The 21,649-nt window shown below is 42.5% G+C and overlaps 1 protein-coding gene across 2 annotated transcripts in view; it reads right to left on the reverse strand.

The window, feature by feature from the left end:
* Positions 1 to 6,205: 6,205 nt before the first annotated feature.
* Positions 6,206 to 21,649, reverse strand: part of ARL15 (ADP ribosylation factor like GTPase 15) — a 399,440-nt gene continuing 383,996 nt past the window's right edge. For both annotated transcript variants that reach the window (XM_040977531.1, XM_040977532.1), the window contains exon 5: positions 6,206 to 8,902. In XM_040977531.1, the coding sequence (XP_040833465.1) occupies positions 8,750 to 8,902 (153 nt within the window). In that variant the 3' untranslated portion in view covers positions 6,206 to 8,749. The remainder of the gene's footprint in view (positions 8,903 to 21,649) is intronic.

A 21,649-nucleotide genomic window follows, 5' to 3' on the forward strand; every position in this document is an offset into this window, starting at 1 on the left:
GCAATCCCAGCCCTATGGAAAAGAATACTGAAACCCTCGTCTTCGATTGGAAGTTGTTGACAAGTCAGCAATATTCATGGCATTCTCTGTATTAAGTGCTGTAGATTCAAAACACCAGTAGAAACGTAAGAATTTCCTTTCTTTCACATGCAAGCCAATGACCCAGGAATAAAGACCTCTGCATAAATAAACATATGTAAGTAGCAAATATTTAGTCCTGGGTACTTTACCAGGCTAAAATTTCTCATTACTTTTTCATTTCCCTGGTACAGATAGAACATGTTTTGTTCATGGTATCACCCAATCAGGGTTTGTTTAATGAATCAGTGAGTGGCCAGTTAAATGATAAATGACAGAAGCTGGGAAGGGGGAGTGTCACCGGAGGGGTCACATTTACCTGATCTAGAAAGGTTCCATGACCAGCTGGGGATGAGACTCCAAGACCGATGTTTTTGTATCCACTGCATCATTTCATTTGCTGTAAAACCTCACCCTTTGTATCTGCAAACCTATCTCAGATGCAGAGCTTTCTACCTAAGAAATGGAAAAAGGAAAACCACTTCAAACGTATGTTACAGGAATCAAATTTGTCATCATTTATGGAATATTTCTTAAGTCTCAGGTACCCTGAGAAGTCCTATGTACATGTTGTTTAATTCTTATGATAACCCTTTGTAGTAGGTATATCATCTCCACTCTGGGTCAGAAAATGCAAACACAGCCATTGAAGCAACCTCTCCCACGATGTGACTAGCAAGGAGTAGCGCCAAACTCCAGGCAGTTCTGGTTGACTCCAAAAACTGTGGGATTAGTCACAAACTTCTTTCTTGGAATCAGCACACAACTCTCACTGGTGAGGGAGATGCCAGACTAACACTCATTTTCTCCTCTTCTTTTTTTCTTGATATTGTCTTTAATTTCAGCGATCGTAGTGCGTCTGCAGTACTGTCTCCTTGGACATTCTATTTGTAGCTCGCTATTAATCAAGTTACTGATCATTTGATATTTCATGCCTGTAAGTCTCTTGTTATTTTCCCCATTAAGATGAATTTTTTGTCCTTACTGGTTTACAGGAATTCTGAATATATTCTGGCAACAGGCTTGGTTTTGCATTGCAAATATCTTCTCTTCTGTGGCTGGCCTTTTTATTCTCTTCACTTTCTATTTTCCTCCTCTCTTTCAAAAACGACTTGGGGAAAATGTCAGTTGCACATTCAAAGGCAGCAAACACGGTACATGCATGTTTATCACTGTCATTTGGCTTCCACAGTTATTGCTCACAGCCATTCTTTATCAAAAATATTTATTTATCTGAAAGTCAGAGTTAGAGAGAGAAGGGGAGAGACAGGCATCTGTCAGCTGGTTCACTTCCCACATGGCTGCAATGACCAGGGCTGGGTCAATACTAAAGCCAGGGGACAGGAGCCAAGGAATTCTTTTGAGTTGCCCATGTGAGTGGTAGGGGCCCAAGTACTTGGGTCATCTTTTGCTGCTTTTCCCAGGCCAAAAGCAGGGAATTGGATCAGAAGTACAGTACACGGGACTCAATCACACAAGGGCCACACTAGAGATGTCAAGAATTGTAAGTGGTTGCTTTACCCACTATGCCACAATAGAGGCCTCTGATTTAAAAAAAAAAAAAGAAAGAAAGTTTATTTGAAGTGCAGAATTGAAGAACATGGAACAGACTGAGATCTACCCATCCATGAGTTAATTCCCCACATGGCCACAGTGGTTGTTACTGGGCCAAACTGGAGCCAGAAACCAGGAGCCAGGAGCTTCTTCTGGATCTCCCATGTGGGTGTAGAGCACATGCTTGGGTTATCTTCACTTCTTTCCCAGGTGCATTAGCAAGAAGCTGGACTGGAAGTGGAGCAGGTGAGTCTTGAACCAGTGTCCATATGGATGCTGGTGTCACCAATAATACCTGCCTGCTTCCTTCTTTGTGATGTTTGTAGACAGTGATGGGCATTGGTCAGATCCTTATTCCATTACGGGTAAGTACTGCCTGTAAACTATGTGAGTTAATTTAACTTTGATATTACATAACCTTATCGGATCCTGCTGTGTTTCGAATGTGACAAAGTGAATGGAAATTGAGGTTTGTGTTTCAGGCAATTTTTGTGATCTGACCCAGACTTTCAGGCCAGCACCCTGCAGGGGGTTATTTGGCGGCTTTCTCCGGGACACATTTCTCACAGGACAGGGGCAATTAAGGAAAGAAAGGTAGGACTTCAAGTGTCTAAAAAAATGCAACTGGTATCGATAGAGACTTTGCAAAAGTATCTGAAATCAAAATACGACTCCTTCTAAATGAAGAAGCTTGCACAAGAACCATCTTGCAATATACAACGGTCCCATCCAAAGGGGTATCTTGACGTTCCCAATCCCCGATGGGAGAAAAAACCAAGTGGCCTCCTGATCAGCTGAAACTCACTGCTATCCATTTAGGTTAAAAAAAAAAAAAAAGCAAATAGAACAAACAAATCCAGAGAACTCTGAACTTTCCAGGTTGCTGCCTCTGTGCAGGCAAACATGACATACTCCAACACAGCCACCCCGGAAGACACTGCCAGTGAAGAAGTTTCCTCTTGGAAAGTCAACGTTAAACGTTTCAAATATCGATCATGTGTGTGATCGACACAGGGGGAAGAATGAGACGAAGCTGTTCTAGAGAGAGAGGTAGAGCCCTTTGAACACAAGCATCAGGAAAAGAACAGCAGGCAGCTGACAGAACTTGGTTTAATACTTTAGAAATACTTTTGTGTGCTAGCCGTATTCTTCATTGTTACAGCAGTAAAACAGCAGAATAAAAGGTGCTAGCTTTATGGAGTTCTGTTTAGAAAGATTTAACAAGAGACAAAACCTTTTCCATGGATGTGTTTAGATGCTTAGTTTTATTTATGGTCTCAAAAGAAACCAAAGAGCATTGAAAACAACAACAATAACAACAAACAAACTCTAAATCAGGAGGGTTCACATTCAGGAATTAGGACTGAAAATCTAGAGCTCTTTGGATCTTCAAAATTGCAGTTTTAATATAACAACACACACGCACACACACACACACACAACTATCCCCCCACCCCAATCCTCTGGCTTAGACAAACAATTCAACTTAACCAATGTTGCAGAAAATAAAATCATGCAGAGCTAGGGACTATGTCATGTATACTACAGTTTGCATAGCATTCACCACAATGCTTAGCACAAAGTATGTGTTCAACAAAAACTGTATTGAATGATGAAGGAAAGCCTTCAATGTCACAAAAGTCTAAAGTCCTACTTGCAAGAAGAAACCTGTAAAAAAACAAAAGAAAGAAAGAAAAGGACACTGGTAGGTTAAGTTTCTCTGTATATTCTGTCATTTCAAAAATCCTGTCGAAACTGCTTCATGAAAGTGTTGGGTTGATACACCGCATGTCTAGAAAGTTGTAAAACAGTTGGAGAAGGTCCAGAGGCAAACCTGACTTGCTCCAGATGAGAAAGAATGACAGCCAGACTTGCTGTTTGCATTCCTGTCTCTGCCTTTAGGTGAGCAGTTTCCATTCCGACACCATCTTCTCATTTTTTATTTATGTGTCTAGTGATTTAATATCATATCACGCAAGGCTGGCCTTTGGGGTGCCCCTGACATGTGTGGTTTTTTTTTTTTTTTGGATTGACCTTTACATATATTAGACAAAAACTCGCCAGAAACCATCTCCGCATGGGCCTCTCAGGTAGGGATGGTGGTTCCCCTTTCCTCTCTAGAAACAGCCTTTTCCACAGACTGTTTAAAACCAGTTCCCCACCCCCACGTCTTCTGTAAGCTTGTCCAGACACAGCGTACATCATTAGGCCCAGTCTTCCAGTCATTCCGTTGCTTGCAAAGCAATCATTTATAGGCGTTTGGTGTTTTGTCTGACATCTGTTTGATGCTGGAGCTCCAGCCTGTGTCTCCATGAATCACTTGTCAGTGAAGGTTGTGGCATTCGAGGCTGGATTTCACACCTTCAGCGGGGTTGCCTGGGATGTAAGTGATCTTAGGCTGTTGGAACAGACCTGTTCCCCTCCCAGACCTCCCCCGCCCCCAACTCCACAACCCACAAGGAGGCAGTGAAAGCGGGGCGCTGGGGAAGCTGATGCTTATTCAAGGCAGGCTGGCTTTGATTTGTCCCTGCGGGTCTGAGCCAGGCTTTCCTCTCTGGGGACCACCTCCATGCTTGGAATGCTGATGCTACAAAGAATCAGGCTCAAACATTTGTGTAGCATATTTTCCCAGCATAAGAGGGAGAGATTGGGGGGTGGGAGTTAAAAAAAAAATAGAGGAAAGAAAGGAAATGCAGTCTTCTTGGGTGGGTTGCAGAAGATTGTGTTTTCTGCAAAAGTGTTTTTGGATGGTTGTGCCCAGGTGGTTCTTAACTAGCTCCAGGAGAAGGGGGTGGGGGGTTGTGACAGAAATTGGAATGGGTTATAAACACGACCAAGACTGGTGAGACATTCAATCAAGGGCCCCTCTCCTTATCCTCCAAACAGTGCCTGGGACCAGAGACGATGTATTTGGTAAGTGGGGGGTGCTTTGAAAACCACCAAACCCTCACCACACCCTGGGAAATAATGTTAATTGACACCGGTGGGTGAGCCTCAACGAAACACTTACGTGACATCCACCAGCTTGGAGAGCAAAAAGGTGAAGGGCAAGGGACAGCTGAGTGCTAGGAGTCCCTTGGAGACTGTCTTTCTAAACCAGGACCCGGAGAACAAAGTGCTTCCTGGGGGCCAAGTTGGAAGGTACGAGGAGACTGTGGAGAAAATCTGAGAAAAAAATCATAAACATTTCTTTATTCTGTTTTAAAGGAAAGGAGGATGCTGGGCAAAGCATGTTTGGAGAGATTCTTCGTTGGGACATTTTTTTTTTAATGCTTTGCCTTAGTTTTATAGAAAGTCACATTAGGGGAATGGGAAGTCAGAATTTCCAAAGTTGATTAAACAGTGGGCAGAAGGAAAGTTTCTTACTTTTGGTTTTAATTCAAAAAGAATAGGGAAGGGGAGGGGAAACTGATAGCCCATTGGAGTCTTCTGGGTCTTACAAGGGATCCTTTTCATGTTCCCCAATTAGTACAAGGGGGAGGCGGGGGTGTGGATGCCAAGATGGGTTCATCAGTCACTTCATGCATCTGAGTTGGAAAACCTTTAACCTTGAGATGCAAATCTTTAATCACTCAGTGGTGACCAAAAGTTGTGAACCCTTGGGAGCCAGGAATTCCCAACATGATGTGCTAATTCGTTTTGCAGCATGAACTTCAGATCTTCCAGGACCCAAAGGGAATGCAGTGACTCTATATTCTAATGCTTCTGCATAACAAAGTCAGTTGTTCCCTTCCAAACACAGTGAAAATGAGGGATTCCCACGGGTAGGGTAACTCCCACTTCCAGCTCTACCACCCCACTCCCACCTTGCCATTAAGTCAGGAGGTTAATGAAAACCGCACTCTAAACTCATCAAGAGGATGAGCTAAGGAGGAATATTAGATTTCCACTCATGTCTGAATATGCAATCTGTCCATGAAGAAAAACCCCATGGCTTCCAAATCTTACACTTGTGTTCGGATAGGTCTGAGACGTTTAGAAGCTTGGGAACTGCACCGTGTGGAGGTGAAGCTGCTGTTGGGCCTGAGCGAGAGCTAGGATGTCCCTTTCTGCCCTCTTCCGTCTGCCCATTGTTTGATTTTTTTTTTCTTTCTCAGTTGTTTATAGGGAAATCTTCACCTTAAGCAAAGACCTAAAAATGCATAGTGTTTGCTCTTCAGTCACTGAAAAACTATTGACTTATGTCTTAAGGGGCACGCTCACCATTGAAGGAAATAGTTTATTGCACCCAACCATGCCACCCTCAGAAAGTTGTTTCATAGCAAGTATCCTACCATGATCTTTTGCAAGATGTCACTTTACATTCCCGTCTCTGTCTCGGGTCTGTCCACGCACCCTGTGGGAATGGCTCCAAGGAAAGCAAATTGCTGCTGAGGACAAATCAACTGGAAAAGACACTTTTTTTTTCCTCTCAAGGTTTTCACAATGGCTTCAAAAAAGAAATGTGAATTAATCATTTGTTTTGACCCAAGAGCAACACAACTTATTTTGAAAACTAAAATAGGCAGCACAAACATAAACAGAAATCTGGGACTCCCAAATGCTGAAGTGCAAAGGAGTCACTCTGCAAGCATCCATTCTACTCAGTGTTTATTTGCATTGGAAGATAGTGGAAGCCATACACAAATCAGGGACAGTATGCAGGAGTTCTCCAGAAAATGTCTGTAGGAATCGGTTAGCTTTGAAGTAGAGATACAATAATATTTTTTTTTTATTAGAAAGACAGGGCAATATGGCAGTTAACTAGTAACCAATACTGTAAACCACAGCAGATACAAAGTTTTATATAAATTAATTGCCATTACAAAAAAGGCAACTGGCTTTAGCTAAGAAGGTACAAAAACTAGTAACTTCCATAAATATAACAAGAAGCTAAGTGAAGAAATACATAACAGACTGTTTTTCCTATATAATATTTGAATATGCAAACGAAGACACCTGTGGCATTTTACATAAGCCTAGGAAGAGGACATCCACCCCCAATTCCCACCCACCCATCCACCCATCCCCATCCGGGCCCCGGTCCTACCACCCCACCCCCACCCCCCTTGGTGGACTTCCAAGACATGGCAAATTCTAGGTTTCCACGGACAGGGTGCCACGTAGAAGCGGCAAGCCGGCCAGCTCTGACCTGCTAGACAAAGAAGGAGCCGTACTGACAGTTGTAAAGCATTAGGCGTCAGACAGAAACTTGTCAAAAACAGCTGTTGTTGGGTACTGATTGATAATGTTTTCATTCTGCCGGCTGAGAGCTGCAGACAATCCTGGGGTTGAGGGGAAGCCCATCCCTGGCACGCACATGAGCGTGCATACACACACACACACACACACACACACACACGGAAGTCCTTTAACAGATGGCTTAGGAGCGCTTAACCACCAGCTCTTAAAAAGACAACATCCTATATTTAATGAAGCTGCCGGGAGAGCCAGACAGAATCTGTGTGGAGGATGAGCACAGCAGGACAGAACAACATCAGGAACTGTGTCACTGGCTATCGAAACAGAAGTTTTGTTCTGCTCACGATTACACAGTGTTAAAAAGCAAAAGAAAGAAAACCTCAAAGATGCTAAAATGGAATTATGTGTGAATCTCTGTGCATCTTTTTTTTTTTGATCCACACTATTTTAAAAAAAGGCTTAAAGACGTGTTAGATGTTTCAAAGGCAATGATTACATTAAAATCCACTTAGAAGACTGAACCACAAGAATTGTATTTGCATGATGTTAAGTACATCTTCTCAGAAACGAAAGGTATGACATCACCTTATAAATGTGCCATGAGTCTGTGGTGTGCGGGTATCAGTTGCTTCAACTTGGAAATTACAAACAAGTTTTATTGCTCAGGTGTGGGAGCAGTTGTCTCTGGTTTGGCCACTTGGCATCAGCTGTGGTCAAAAGTCTACAAAATGTGCCCCAAGAAGATTTCATCTACGAATCTCAGGATCCACAGATGATTCCTGATCTAGAAAAGCTCGAAGGCTCTAAATTTTAGTAGAACTGTATAGCTATGTCTAGGCAATTTTATTATCGAGATTATCTGTGAAAAACATTAGTTCCAGAGACTGAATATCTGAGCCCTGCAAAGACTTATCTGGTGTGGTCTCAATACATTTTTAAGGGCACATGGAACCCCTGAAAATAGAGGTTCACATTAGAAATACTGATAGACCCTTCACTGCTGGATGGAGGTAGCTGACTCTGTTACACTTACTGCAGTGGGAATACACGTGCTTCCTTGATACTGTCACCAAATCCATGCTGGCCTAAACCTTAACCAGCCTATACCATACTTTGCTTGCCTGTTTAAAAAATCTTATTACTTTAAAAATTAAGTTCTCTATTTTGATCAAACACTGATTTTTTTTTTTTTTTAAGAAAAAGATACTTGGATTGTGTTGTGGCTTGACTGTACACAGTTAAAAAAAAAAAACTTGAGGACTTAGCAAATGCATTGTGCCTAAATGTCTTCTCACTCTTTCTCAAAAGGCCAAATCATGTATTTGCTCTCAAGAGAGAGGAGTGGGGCTCCAGATGTAAGTAAGGAAACATCTCGTCCTTTAAGTCTGTCAAAGTTAATTTGACTATGGCAAGAGATTCCTTTGCGATGATTAATGGAAGTTTTTGGCGCTCACTCTTGTCTCATAGTCTCTAGCATCAATATTTTTTAAAATAACCCTAAAAAAAAAATAGTCAAATGAAATAAAAACCTCAAGAGACCTTAAAAATGATATGCATCCGATGTGGAGTCCCAGTTACAGAAGACTGTGTTTCCTTCCCCAGGAAGGTGACAGTCTTTAAGTCTGGCATAGGGACTTGATCTCCAGGAGTCATGATTCCATGGGTCTTAGCACAGAGGAGAGATGCTGAGAAGGACAGCAGGAAGAGACACGCGGTGGAGATAATTAGTGGTAAACAGAGAATAAATTCTCTCTCAGTAGTGTGTACTTGACGTTAATGCCGATGCTGCTTCACCTGACTTACAGAGTATTCACTTTACAAGAGAGATGACTGAAGCAACGAGAGGAACATAGAGATGGAGGCCATCAGAGTCTTGATAGCAAAATCAATGAGGAACTAACATGGTGGGCTCCAGGCCTGTGTGCTCAGACAGCTTTCACAGTCGGAGAGTCTGGGGATCTTTGTCTTCTAACAAATGGATCAGCTGCGAGAAGCTGTCTTTCAGTGTATCCGTGTCTTCCAGCGAGCAGGGCTGCAGAATCCAGCGTTTCCCACGTGCCAGTGGTTCAAGCTCAAAGTATTTTTTGATCTTAAAAAGAGGGCGGGGGAGAGAAAGATAAGTACATTATTAGTGATCTTAGGACCTTTCTCATACCAAAATTCTGAGTGACGAGGCTGGGGGCGGGCAGCAGGTTTCAAGGGGGATCTGTCTGAGTCGTGAGGCCGAGGACTGCCTGGAAGCCTGTCCACAGCTGTCGTCAGAACTGCTGGGTTAGATGCTGTGACCTGGCAGTGTTTGCTTTAGGGGTGAATGAGCCGCTTGTGAGCCACCATTCTACCCATACACACTTCACAGCATGGGAGGTCTGACAAAGTCTGAGAAAGGATTACATGTGTGACGGCACAGGGCAGAATGCATCGCAGACACCAGGAAGGTGGCATTTCATCAAAACCAAGCCTGGCAGCGTAGTTTTGCTGTCTCACCCTGTTGACTTACAAAACGGGTACCTACCTATTCTATGCACTAATCCATTGTTCAAGACTCCATTTTCCTACTGCTAAACACATAAACAAAGAAACCTAATCTACATCATTTCTGTCTAAATTTAGAGCATTTCTGAGACCTGGGAAAGTTTTCTAGGAAAGAGAATAGAAACTGTGATGGGGTTGGTGGGGGCCTGGGTGGGGACAGGGCACAGAGAAACAGAAAGAAAATCTGTGTACACACATGAACTGGCATCAATTTATGTATACACATAAAGTCTCAACTTCTTTCCTCACAGTTGTGAATTTCCTGGGAGGGTAAAATCAAGACCTTACTGCAGTTAAACAGGATGGCACATTTGCTGTTTTAAAAACCTGTTCAACAGATAATGAGTCAAAAGTCATTCTGACTTTCTTGGCCGGGCATCTTACACTACCAACTCCTGACTGTGAATAAATATCAAACTATTCCGGCTTCCAGAACTTTCGACAATCTTTTCTCAAAAAGTAGGATGAAAGGCAAACTCCTAAAGTTTCAGAGCCCCACGTACCTCACTTTTTAATCTTTCACCTAACAAAGCTTTCCACAACTTAAAATACAAGCAGTAGGAACATCGGAAAAGGTATTCTTCAAGGATATTCTTAGTCAATAAATTTCTTTAAATCTTTCTTGTGCCACTGGAAAATTCCATGATTTTGCTTACGTCAATACTTGACCCAGAAAAGATAAGTCTGTCAACCTTAAGCTATTTGCATACATGGTTTTATATTACCTTTATCGTGACATGCATCAGAGTATTGTTAATAACGAATACCAAATGTATTAACATGAACATTCATTTTTCTCATTTATGAACAAGAAACAAAAAATTCTAAAACTGATTGAGCAATCTGAAATATGCTTCAATGGTGGTATTTAAGTAATGTCCAAAGACTCCTCCTTTAGATGTCTGAAAATTCTTAATAAACCTTAATTTGAAGAAGAAAGGACTCTAATTCTTGAAAAGGATTGAAAACTGCACTTACAGACCAGACAATGGGGACACCGTCACAGAACACTCTTTTTGCCCATGCTATTTTACCAATCGTGTTCTTTAGATTTTTGCTTCCTGAAGACACAAACACCATCTTTTTAGTTGCCTTTCTTTTTGACTGAAAACAGTTCAGGTCCCAGGGAACCTGAAATTACTTGCACAGGGACTAACCTTGCCCTTCCCAGAGAGGCACCGGCAGCAGGGCGGCAGGGAGCCGTCGGCCAGCAGGGGGAGAGGAGAGCTGACAGGAGGCCCAGGTGAGGCCGGACAGCTCCCTTCCCCCGATGTCACCCTCTTGTTTCCACACATTGAGGTTTCAGACTACGCCACTGACTGCTGACACTGGGAACCCCGTGCCTATGGTGCAAGCTGCTCTCTGAACAATAAGGCTTCCCCAGCCCGTCCAGAAGAACACGCGACAGCCAAGGGAAGAAAGCAGGACCCTGTCCACATTTCGTAACTCCAGATTCCAAAAGGACAGCCTTTTTTTTTTCCAACAAGAAAAAAAAAATATTTTTATTAGAAAGTCAAATATACAGAGAGGAGGAGAGACAGAAAAGATCTTAAGTCCATTGATTCACTTCCCAAGCAGCTGCAAAGGCCAGAGCTGAGCTGATTTGAAGCCTGGAGCCTCTTCTGGGCTTTCACATGGGTGCAGGGTCCCAAGGCTTTGGGCCTTTCTCTATTGCTTTCCCAGGCCACAAGCAGGGAGCTGTAAGGGAAGTGGAGCTGCTGGGATTAGAACCAGCACCCGTATGGGATTCCAGAACACACAAGGGAAGGACTTTAGCCACTAGGCTACTGAGCTGGGCCCAAGGACAGCCCTTTATATCATGTTAATATTTGGGGGAAAGGTCAGTGACAAGCATTTAAATAATATTTAAATTAAAAAATAGTCTAAGAAAAATAGATGTATTTAGCAACACTCTTTCTGAGGAGTTCATTTAAAAGTCACACGGAGATCCTAGCAGCATATTTACAGCTAACTGAATACATTATTGGATTTCAACCATCACGATAAATACAAGAAATTTGGAATATTTAAGAATACAGACCAGACGTCAGGAAAAGATTCACTTTAGCTGCCCGTTAGCCTGGTTTCTAGTGGACCTAGACGCCTCATGCAGTGTCTGGGGTGAGCACTCCCAGAAGATAATAAAGCCATGTAAAGGCAGGCCTGTATCAATCAGAGCTGTTCCTGATGAATGCTACACGTGAGGAGTAAACCCAAGCTGCGATGACAGGGTCATTGCTGGAGGCAGAGTCCAGTGGCTAAGCTGACAAATACAGCAGGGTGACCTGAGGTTTCGAAGATGCCCATTCTAAGAGGACAGCAAAACCTATCACCTGCACTAGCATCCAAAGGGTTCCGTACAACTCTGCATTTCTGGCATCAGTTTTGGAGCAAAAGTTGACATCCCACTGAGAACCAAGTCTGGTGAGAGAGGGGCTACCGCTGGAAGACAGCTCTGCTCTTCTCAGAGTTTGGTGCTTCTCAACAGAAAGATCCCAGGGCACAGCAGGGCATGCTGAAGACCTCTATTTCAGCCTTCTTTAGGGCGACCTTGTCACTCTGTTCTACTAATCTAAACTTCAGATTTTACTTCCCCACGGACTTTCACAAAAATGCCTCACACTCACCTCTACTTATGGTTCCTTGATGATGTACTATGCTCAAGAATGGAGTTTAAGTATGACCAACACACGTCACTTGCCTACATCTGATACTGTTTGTGAAGTTAAGAAACACTGCCTGTGGCGCAAGGATCTATTTTTTTTTATGATGCACGGAAAGCTTGCAAAGATTATTTTCTTATCAAGATCAAACTTGAAAAGGTGACTTAGGAGCAAATGAACCTAAGTCTTTGAAAACCTTTACCGGCTGTTTAAATGTCACACTGAACTGGAAAGCGCTGGGAGGTGGAGAGGGTGATTGTTTCACATTGGCTTTTGGCGATGGCACTAGGGGGAATGACATCAGAATACAGCTGCCTGGCAACTTGTGGTCATTCGGCTATTTTCGGGACAGCCACACGGAGTGGGCATGTGTCAGTAGCCATGTGTCCACCCTAGAGATGGGAAAACAAAGCCACCCTAAGTCGCCAACCTATTTTAGCAATGCCATCAGAGCTCTTCTTCACACATGCCCGTGCGGGGTGATTTGCATGATTGCATTCCATTATTCACACATCCACGCCTCCTGTAAAGCGCTCCTATAACAGAGACGCATGAGCACCGTCTCATTACTGCTGATGTCTGCAGCAGCTGTTAAACCTGCGAGACATTACATAGCAAAGGAGAGCCGGTCAGAGGCCAGGGGACGTCCTTCATGTTTCCTTGAGCAGTGAAATCATTAAACACTTCTGGCTGTGGGCTCTCTGGTGGTGGGGTAAGGATGTTCCCTGGATTCCCAGTCTTGCCTTTACTTCAGATTTAAATAATGCTCCTTTCAATTCTGGTCTACCCATTGTAACTAAACTTCTAGAAATTGCACCAATCACTTCTGAACCACAACAGACCTTCCGTTTCTAAACCGGAAAGCCTCATTTCATTTATAGCAATAAGCTGCTGCTTTTCCATATATTTGTCATCAAACCATATGCACAGTTTTGTGTGCTCGGAAGTGACCTGATTTTCCTTTAAACATTTCAGGGAGCAGGAGGATAGAATGGTCCAGAAAGGGTTTACTTAGTGTTTTTATGAGAGATAGAGTTAGGTTCTAAGCTCAAATATTTATAAACAGAGCTTCGACTCACATGAATGTGTGGCAAGACATTAAAAAGAGAGGCTGGGTGTTTGACAGTTCTTTATTGTACAAGACTGTGCTGAGCATAATAGAACACAGTATCCCTACTTTTGCGGAACTACATGCCGTTAACCCTGACCAGTCATGGCTAAAACTGTACATTTCCCACCCACCCACCAGCCACATCCAAAACATGCCCCGGGGTGCTCCTGTCCCTTTTGGGTACCATGGCTCCAGCCCATGGGAAATGTACTTCTGGCTCTTTTTGGGAAAGACTAGCTTATATATTTCTTTTTCCTCCACATTTACCACTGGGGATAAACAGCTGGATTCCTACTTTGCCCACACTTTCTCTTAATTCTTCTACCTCCACACCACCCATACAGGTGACTGCTCTGGGCCCAGCTCCTAGATCATGTCTGGCTCTTCTTATGCTGGGGGATGGTTATCCTGGGTGACAGGGAGCTCAGATTCAGTCTAAGGAGATTTGGAAATTATTCTCATGCGCTTATTGATTTCATTGTTGTAACTAAGTCAGAGACAGCAGGACATAGAGAAAGAGCTCCCACCTGCTGGCTTCCTCTCAATGACTGGGAATATAGTCGAGGCTATCCACATGGCTGGCATGGACCCAACCACTTGAGCCATAACTTACTGCCTTCCAGGGTCTGCTTTAGCAGGAAGCTGGAATCAGGGGCCAGAGGTGAAACTCTAGCCCAGGCACTACGATATAGGGTGCAGGAGTCTTTAGTAGCATCTTAACCATATAGCGGCACCAGATTGGAAATATTCTGTCTTTCAACTGGCTTCCCTTAAGTTCACTCACTCAGCCACCATCTCTTGGAATGAGGTCACAGTGTGCAGGCAGTGGGCATGCACCACTGAGTCACCTGCACTGGTGTTCTCTATGCCAATGCATGGGTTTTTACTGATGAGAGACTGCTGTGAAATACCAACCTTAACAGAGCACTGAATGGGGAGATTAACAAACTGCATACCCACGAGACCCATCCTGCATGATTGAGAAGCTGGCATTCTAGTGTGGTAGACTGGTCTGCTGCCTGCAATGCCGGCATCCCATATGGGCACTGGTTCAGGTCCTGACTATTCCACTTCCAATCCAGCTCTTTACTAATGCCCCCTCTCCTTTGTACAACTCGGCCTTTCAAATAAATTCATACACACACACACACACATAAGAATGCTATGATTATGGAATTCAAAGTGATTATCTTGATAGAGAGTTGGTAAAAGAAACTTGAGAAAGTAAGGGACATTCTTGATTCATCTCTGAAAAGGGCAGTAAGTCTCATGGAGGGTAGGTTGGCAACAACTTCAGTCCTGCCAAAGTGATGATGATGATAAGTCAGTAGCTGACAGAAAGGATTGGGTAAAGATCCCAAACAAAGAAACAAACAAAAAAGGAAACGATCCAGAACTGTGGGGTCTGAAACGCAGAAAAGGCTAGCTGGAAAAGGTTGCAAGGAACCACAACTATCTTAAAAAAAGAAAAAAAAAAAAAAGACTTACTGGGCCTCAGCATTGGGATGCCACAGGTTAGGCCATCCCTTGAGGTGCCTGCATGCCAAAGCAGCGGGCTAGCTTGAGTCTTGGCAACTCTGCTTCTTCTCTACCTGGGAAGGTAACCAAAGGTGACCCAAGTGCTGGAGTTCTTGCCACCCAAGTGGGAAAGCAGGACAGAGTTCCTTGTGCCATCTGAGAGTGAACCAGTAGATGAGTGAGTGAGTCAGTGAGAGAGAGAGAGAGAGAGCGAGAAAGGAGGTTTAATTTGTTGATTCACTCCCCAAATGCCTGGAATAGCCAGAGTTGGGCCAAGTAGAAGCCAGGAAATGAATTTCATAAAGGTCTCCCACATTGCTGTCAGGGACTCAACCATCTGAACCACTCATTACCTGTTATTTCTCAGGATGTATATTAGCAGGAAGCTAGAATTAGAAGCAAAGCCAAAATTGAATGGAGCCCAGGCACTCTGACACGAGCCACAGGCATCCCAAACAGCATTGCTGTGCAAATGCCTGCCACTCAATCAACTGTCAGGAAGCCAGTGCAGCTGTTATTGCTCTTTTAGATAAGGTGTCCACTGCCTGACGTGATGGATCAGTGACTAAATCCTTGCCTTGCATGTGCCAGGCTCCCATATGGATGCCGGTTCATGTGCTGGCTGCTCCACTTCTGATCCAGTTCCATGCTTATGGCCTGAGAAAGCAGTGGAGGATACCCCCAAGCCTTGGGACCCTGTATTCGTGTGGGAGACATGGAAGAAGTTTCTGGCTCCTGGCTTTGGATTGGCTCAGCTCCAATTGTAGCAGCTACTTGAGGAGTGAACCAGTGGAAGGAAGATCTTTTTCTCTGTCTCTTTCCTCTCCAAGAATCTGCTCTGCCTTTCCAATAAAGTTAAACCAATCTTTAAAACAAAACAAAATGTTCATTGCATAACTTGTGTATTTCAAAGAACTCTAGGAACAACAGTTTTTGAGACAGGTTCATATTGGTTTAAAACTCTTGGCAAAAGCGTGATCTGGGCTCGAACTGGTAGAAGGCAAAGACACCCTGGGTGAACTAGGAAATTTGGTGGCATCTTCTACCCAACTGTTGAAACAAGGTGAATTTTTCTCATCTAGAGCCTCACTCCTTCATCACTAAAGCACATTCGCTTTGTGTATGAACACATTACATAAGGGGAACAGCAACACTGACATGCTTCTTGGGTAATGCTGGGGCCTGCTGACATGGGGCCAACATATAGTTGATTGTATGCATTTTTCTTTCAGCTCCAAGGATAAGGATGTCAAATTGCACAAGTCATGGAATCAGCCGTGACTTGCAGTATTTACACCACAGAAATCTGCAAGTACAACACATCAGGCCCTTTTTTTTTTCCTCTTTTTCTTTGCAGAGTTTGTTGGTAAACACTGAACAGCACACTGCTGAGAGCACGAATCTCCCACATGTATTTGCAAGGGCCCCTTCAAGCTTTCCTGCCTTTATTAGGGAGGCTCATAGAGCTGGCTTAACTTGGTAACCTTCCCCAAAGTCAGAGAGAACTTTTGCCCACTCCACAGCTCTGGGATGGGTCTGGAGATAAAGTGGCAGGACATCATCAAGATTCTTCAGAGTGCATTCTTGGCAGCCTGTTCAAAGGAAGGTTAGTCTTGAGAGCACCAGCAGCTGTTCCTTTTTTCCTTGTGCTGCTTGTAGGATTTTGAAATCCTTAGAAAAACACTAAATGTGTTATTAAAGGCAGGAATAAATAACACAAATAAAACCAATATGCTACAGTCCCCGAGATATTACAACACAGGATGGAAATTATTTATTTTATACTGAGTACTAATAAGGACCAGAGAATGACAACTTGATGTTAACCAATATCCCTGTCTTACTTAGGGAGTGCATCTTTATTAACAGGGGATTGATTTCAAGAGGACTGTGAATAATATCACAGTTCTCGGAAGATGCCTTCCTTCTCAAGGAAACGCGAGTTCAGTGCAGTCGACTTGACCTTGGAATAATTAAAAACCAGACGAGCCACTGCAGGTTATTACCTGTGACTGAGCCTTCCACCTATTCTCAGACTCCTTTCCCAGCCAGTAACTTCTGATGTGCATAGAATGTCCTATGTTCTGACAATAATTCCACAGGATCCCAGCCTTCCAGGGCACAGACCAAATGAAATGATAGCGCCTCGTGTCTATGGGGTGGAGGAGGGAAGGGAAGGAGTAGGACCTATGATATGATACACATTCCTATTTGTGCTTCATCTGGTAACCTAGATGTATAGAACAAATGACATCTATTTTCTGTTGGGGGTGGGGAGGAGAGACTCGCTATATACTCCTGTCCAAAAAGCTTGTTGTCCTTGTTAGCTATGGATGCTTCCTGCCCTCAGGAATAGCCAGTATTTCCCAGATCCGCACCTTCCCTCCATAGTTCCTCTATCTGGCCCTCCAGAACCTGCACGATCTCCCCCTGCAGGCCTTACTTCCCCTCCCTGCTTCCCACCCAAGGCGCTTTCTCTCACAGGTGCAGAGGATCAGCCCCTTACTGCTCTCATCTTTTAAAGTCCTCCTAGCGCCTCAAGGGGAAGCCTTATGGGTATAAAAGAAACTTTTAAAATTACCAAGGACCTTAGCCACAACAACCTTTGCTGGTTGCCTCTCCCAGCACCGAGGCACCATAAATTCTCTGTGAATAAAGTTTTATTGGAACACAGCATGCTCATTCACTTAAGTTTTTATCTAGGGCTGCTTTCCCGATAAAGTGGGAAAGCTGAGTCACTGCTATGGAGGCCTACGTCCCATAAACTCTAGGGTATTTACTACCTAGCCCTTTACAGAAAAAGAGTATTGCCAAACCTAGTCATAAAGCATTCTGTAGCTTTCCATTGTGTCTGGCAGGAAAGTGCGTAGGAGGAGCTGGGACATCAGGCTTTCTGGAAGTCAGTCAGGCCTTATCATGCTAGACCCTCTCCTCCCTGTTCTGGTTCCCACCTTCTGGGACAGAAAAGCCTGGTTCTTCCAAGCAAGCCAGATCCCAATTATGATTTCATATACTCTGTACTTCAGTCTATCAGGCAGATAAGCTGCCTTCTAGCAAAGCCATATTTGATGTCCTATGTTCAGCCTGGAACGGTCCCAAGAACTACACAGGACACAAAGAATTTTCCCAGCAAGTTCCCCAGTGCGATGCCCCATTAGGTCCATCTTTAAGAGTATGTGGTACTCTTAAAGATGAGTCCATTTGGGTCTCTCAGGTAGGTGGCAGGGACTTAAGAACTGAAGCCATCACCTTCTGTTCCCAGACTGTACATCTGCAGGAAGCTGGATTACAAGCAGAGTGTTTGAGCCAAGCACCCGATACAGGATGTAGACATCTAAGCGGTGATTTAAATTGCTGTACCTTATAACCATACCTATCTTAAAATTTCAATAACCATGTTTAGAGTCTTTCTGAATCCTCTTTATGTCTATTTATAAACTAAGTTTATTCAATCACTTTTAAACATTTTATAACTCCATTTATAAATTTAATAAACTGTGTTCTTTGTAAGCATTTAGAATGTCTAATATTTGAAAGATTTTCAAGTACTTGAGAATTCTTAAAAATTTCTCCCATTAGTATGATAAATTTATGAGGCTGACATTACAGCATGGAGGGTAAAGCTGCTGTTTGTATGGTGAGCATACCATTTGCACTGCTCCACTTCATTTCCAGCTTCCTGCTAATGTGCCTGAGGAAGCACTGAAGATGGTCAAGTGTCTGCACCCACATGGGAGACGTGGAGGAAGCTCCTGATTGCTGGCTCAACCCTGGCCATTCTGGCTATGTGGGAAATGAATTGGCAAACGAAGAAGCTTTGCCTGCCTGCCTGTCTCTCTCTTTCTGTAGCTTTGCCTTCCAAATAAATAAGAAATAAATAAGTCTTTAGAAAATAGAATGATAAATTCAATCTTTTTATATTAGAGGCCTATTTAGAAATTACATATTTTAAATTACAGTCAGAGAGCTAATCTTTAAATATGGCTTACGGATATTTAAAATATAAATCAAATTAATCCAGAAGTATTAATACTGTTGGCTTGATTATTTTATCACATTTGTATTCTTTCCTGTAAAACTTTCCAGTGTTACAAAGTATTTCCTACTAAGGTGAAAGTTTTTTTTTTTTTTTTTTTTTGCCACAGATGAAATGAGTTCTCATTTTATACAACTTAGCATTCTCTTCTCAGGGAAGTTAGCTTAGTTTTCAACCAAAATTTTGGGAGACAACTGTTGACAAGTTCAGCCCTTTAAAAAAAATAGCTATTGTAGCAAGAACGTTACTCTTGAAAGTGGCTGCTTCCTCCTGGATACCGGTTACCTTGCTGGCATCGCCTCACAGAAGTGAACACTTCAGCTAAGACTGCCATTTCCACCTGATTTGAACTTCACAATTCTGTTGTTCCACTTTTTAAAAAAACTTTTTGCAAATTTTGCTTAAGACAGAGCAAATAGGCATGCTGATTTACTCCCCAAAATAGGCCCCACCAAAGCCAGAGCCTGGAAGTCAACCTGGGCCTCTCACATGGGTGGCAGGGGCCCAGGCATCTGAGTTGTCACTTACTGCTTCCAAGGGTGTGTATAAACAGAAGGCTGAAATCAAAAGCAGGGCTGGGACTCAAAGCCAGGTGCTCATACATGTATGCTGGCAGCCCGAGAGGCATCTTAACATTAGCATCCAACTTCCGCCCCTGGACTTTCCATGCAGTAGCCCATTTAAAAACATATCTCCATCTGGATGTATGGACATTCCATTCTTTTCCTGAGAGATAATTCACACACTGTAAAATTCATCCTTTTAAGAAAGATACTTATTCATTTATTTAGAAGGCAGACTGACACAGATAGAAAGGCAGACACAGAGAGATACATCATCCATGGGTTCATTCTCCAGATGCCCGCAATATCCAGGATTAAGTCAAGCCAAAAGCAGAATTCCAACAGTGTCTCACGGGTAGGGGAGAGGAACCCAAGTTCTTTGGTCATCATCCACTGCCTCGCAGCACATAAGCAGGGAGCTGGGTGGGAAACCTGCAGCAGCTAGGACTTGAGATGCTGTTGGTAAGTGGCAGCATGACCTGCCAGACCTCAACACCCACCCCTAAGTCACCCTTTTCATGAGCACAATCCAGCTGTTTTGTTAGTGTATTTCCACTCTGGCGCTACCCTCATCACCATCTATTGCAACAACATTCAACAAGAAACTCTTATTATCAGTTGCTCTACAATTCCTCTTTCCTTTAGAACCTTAGCAATAGAAACATACTTTTATATGTCGGTACTTGCCTGATCTGGATATTTTGGTAGTTGGAACCACATAACATACAGCATTGTGTGTCAGGCTTCTTCCATCTAGCATAATGTTTCCATTCCTTTTCACGACTGGATAATATGCCATGGTATAAATAGATTTCTTTCTGTTTATGCATCAATTTCTATAAATCTGGGCTTGTTTCATTTTTAAAAATTGTGAGTGATGTTATGGTTGTTCATGTTTAAGTTTTTTTTGTGTGTGAATGTATGGTTTCATTTCTCTTGGATCTTATATAAGAGTGGAACTTTTGAATTACATGTTACATTTTACTGTCAAATGCTTTTCTTCATTGCTGAGATGACATGCTTTTGCTCCTATAGTTTAGCAGTTTGTCTCATTACACAGACTGATTTTTTATATGTTGAAAGTAGGATAAATGCTACTTGGTCATCATAAACTTAATCTCTCTTTCTCTCTCTGATGTTGAGGGATTCACTGGCTAATATTTGCTGAGGAATTTTTCTAGTCTCTATTCCTAAGGGATAGTGGTTTGTAATTTCCTATTCTTGTAATGTGTTTTTGTATGGCTCCATTATCGTCGTTATCCTGGCCTCACTGAGCTAGTAAGTGTTTCTTTTTCTCTGTTTTGAAATAGTTTGGGAAGGGTCGATGTTAATCCTGAGACTTGGTAATATTCAGCAACAAAGCAGTTTGGTCTTGGGGTTTTCTTGTGGAAAGTTTTTTGGATTACAAATTCAGTGTCTTTACTTGTTCTAGGCTTATTCATTTTTTCTTTTGTTGTTCATTTCAGTGGTGGGTGTCCTAGGCATTTCTTACATTTAATCTAGGTATTCTAACTTGATGGCATGCATTTTTTCCATTATATTCTTTTATAATTTTTATTTTTATAAGGTCTCTGGTAATGTATGCATTTTCATTCCTAATTTAGTAATTAGAGTTTCCCCTCCTTTGTATTCTGTTGGTTGAGTCAAGATTCAACAATTCTGTCCATCTTTTTGTTGAAGAACTATTGGTTTTCATTGATTTTCTCTATTGTGTTCCTAATTTTTTTTTCATTTATGTCCAGTCTAATATTTATTATATCCTTCCAGCTACTTGCTTTGGTTTAGCTTGCTTTTCATTTTTATGGTTTTATAACATTGAACATTTAATTTAAATAGCATTCTGTTGGTTCTCACCTCCATATTTACATTTTTGTTTCAATCATTTTAATGGTGTTGATTGTAATACATGGAGCTCTATAGTCTTTCCAGTTTTGGGGGCGGGCAGGGGTATAGTTCTTAGGAACATGAAAAAAATCCTACTGTGTTAGGGATATTTCTTTTATATTGCTTTTTATATTCTTTTTGATTGCTTTTATATTCACAAGAGCTAATGATATTTTGCAAATTACAATCAAAATGTTGAATAATCTAGCTTTCAAACAGAGGATAGGACACATAGCATTATAAATCAGGGACATAAATTCTTCCTCACTTCTTTGTTGCTTGCATCTATTTAATTCTATATGTTAGAATCTGTTAACTGTAGCACCACTACTTAAAATTTTTATTATTATTATTTTGAAATTCAGAGTCACAGACAGAGAGGGAGAGACAGAGAAAAATCTTCCATCTGCTGGTTCACTCCCCAAATGGCCACAGGAGCCAAGCTTGAGTAAGGTGAAGCCCTTCAGCTGAAATGCCCATGTGGATGGCAGGGGTCCAAACACCTGGGCCATCTCTCCTACTGCCCTTC

This window comes from Ochotona curzoniae, unplaced genomic scaffold (assembly GCF_017591425.1).
Source record: "Ochotona curzoniae isolate NIBS_2020 unplaced genomic scaffold, NIBS_Ocur_1.0 contig_2754, whole genome shotgun sequence".
Taxonomy (NCBI): Eukaryota; Metazoa; Chordata; class Mammalia; order Lagomorpha; family Ochotonidae; genus Ochotona; species Ochotona curzoniae.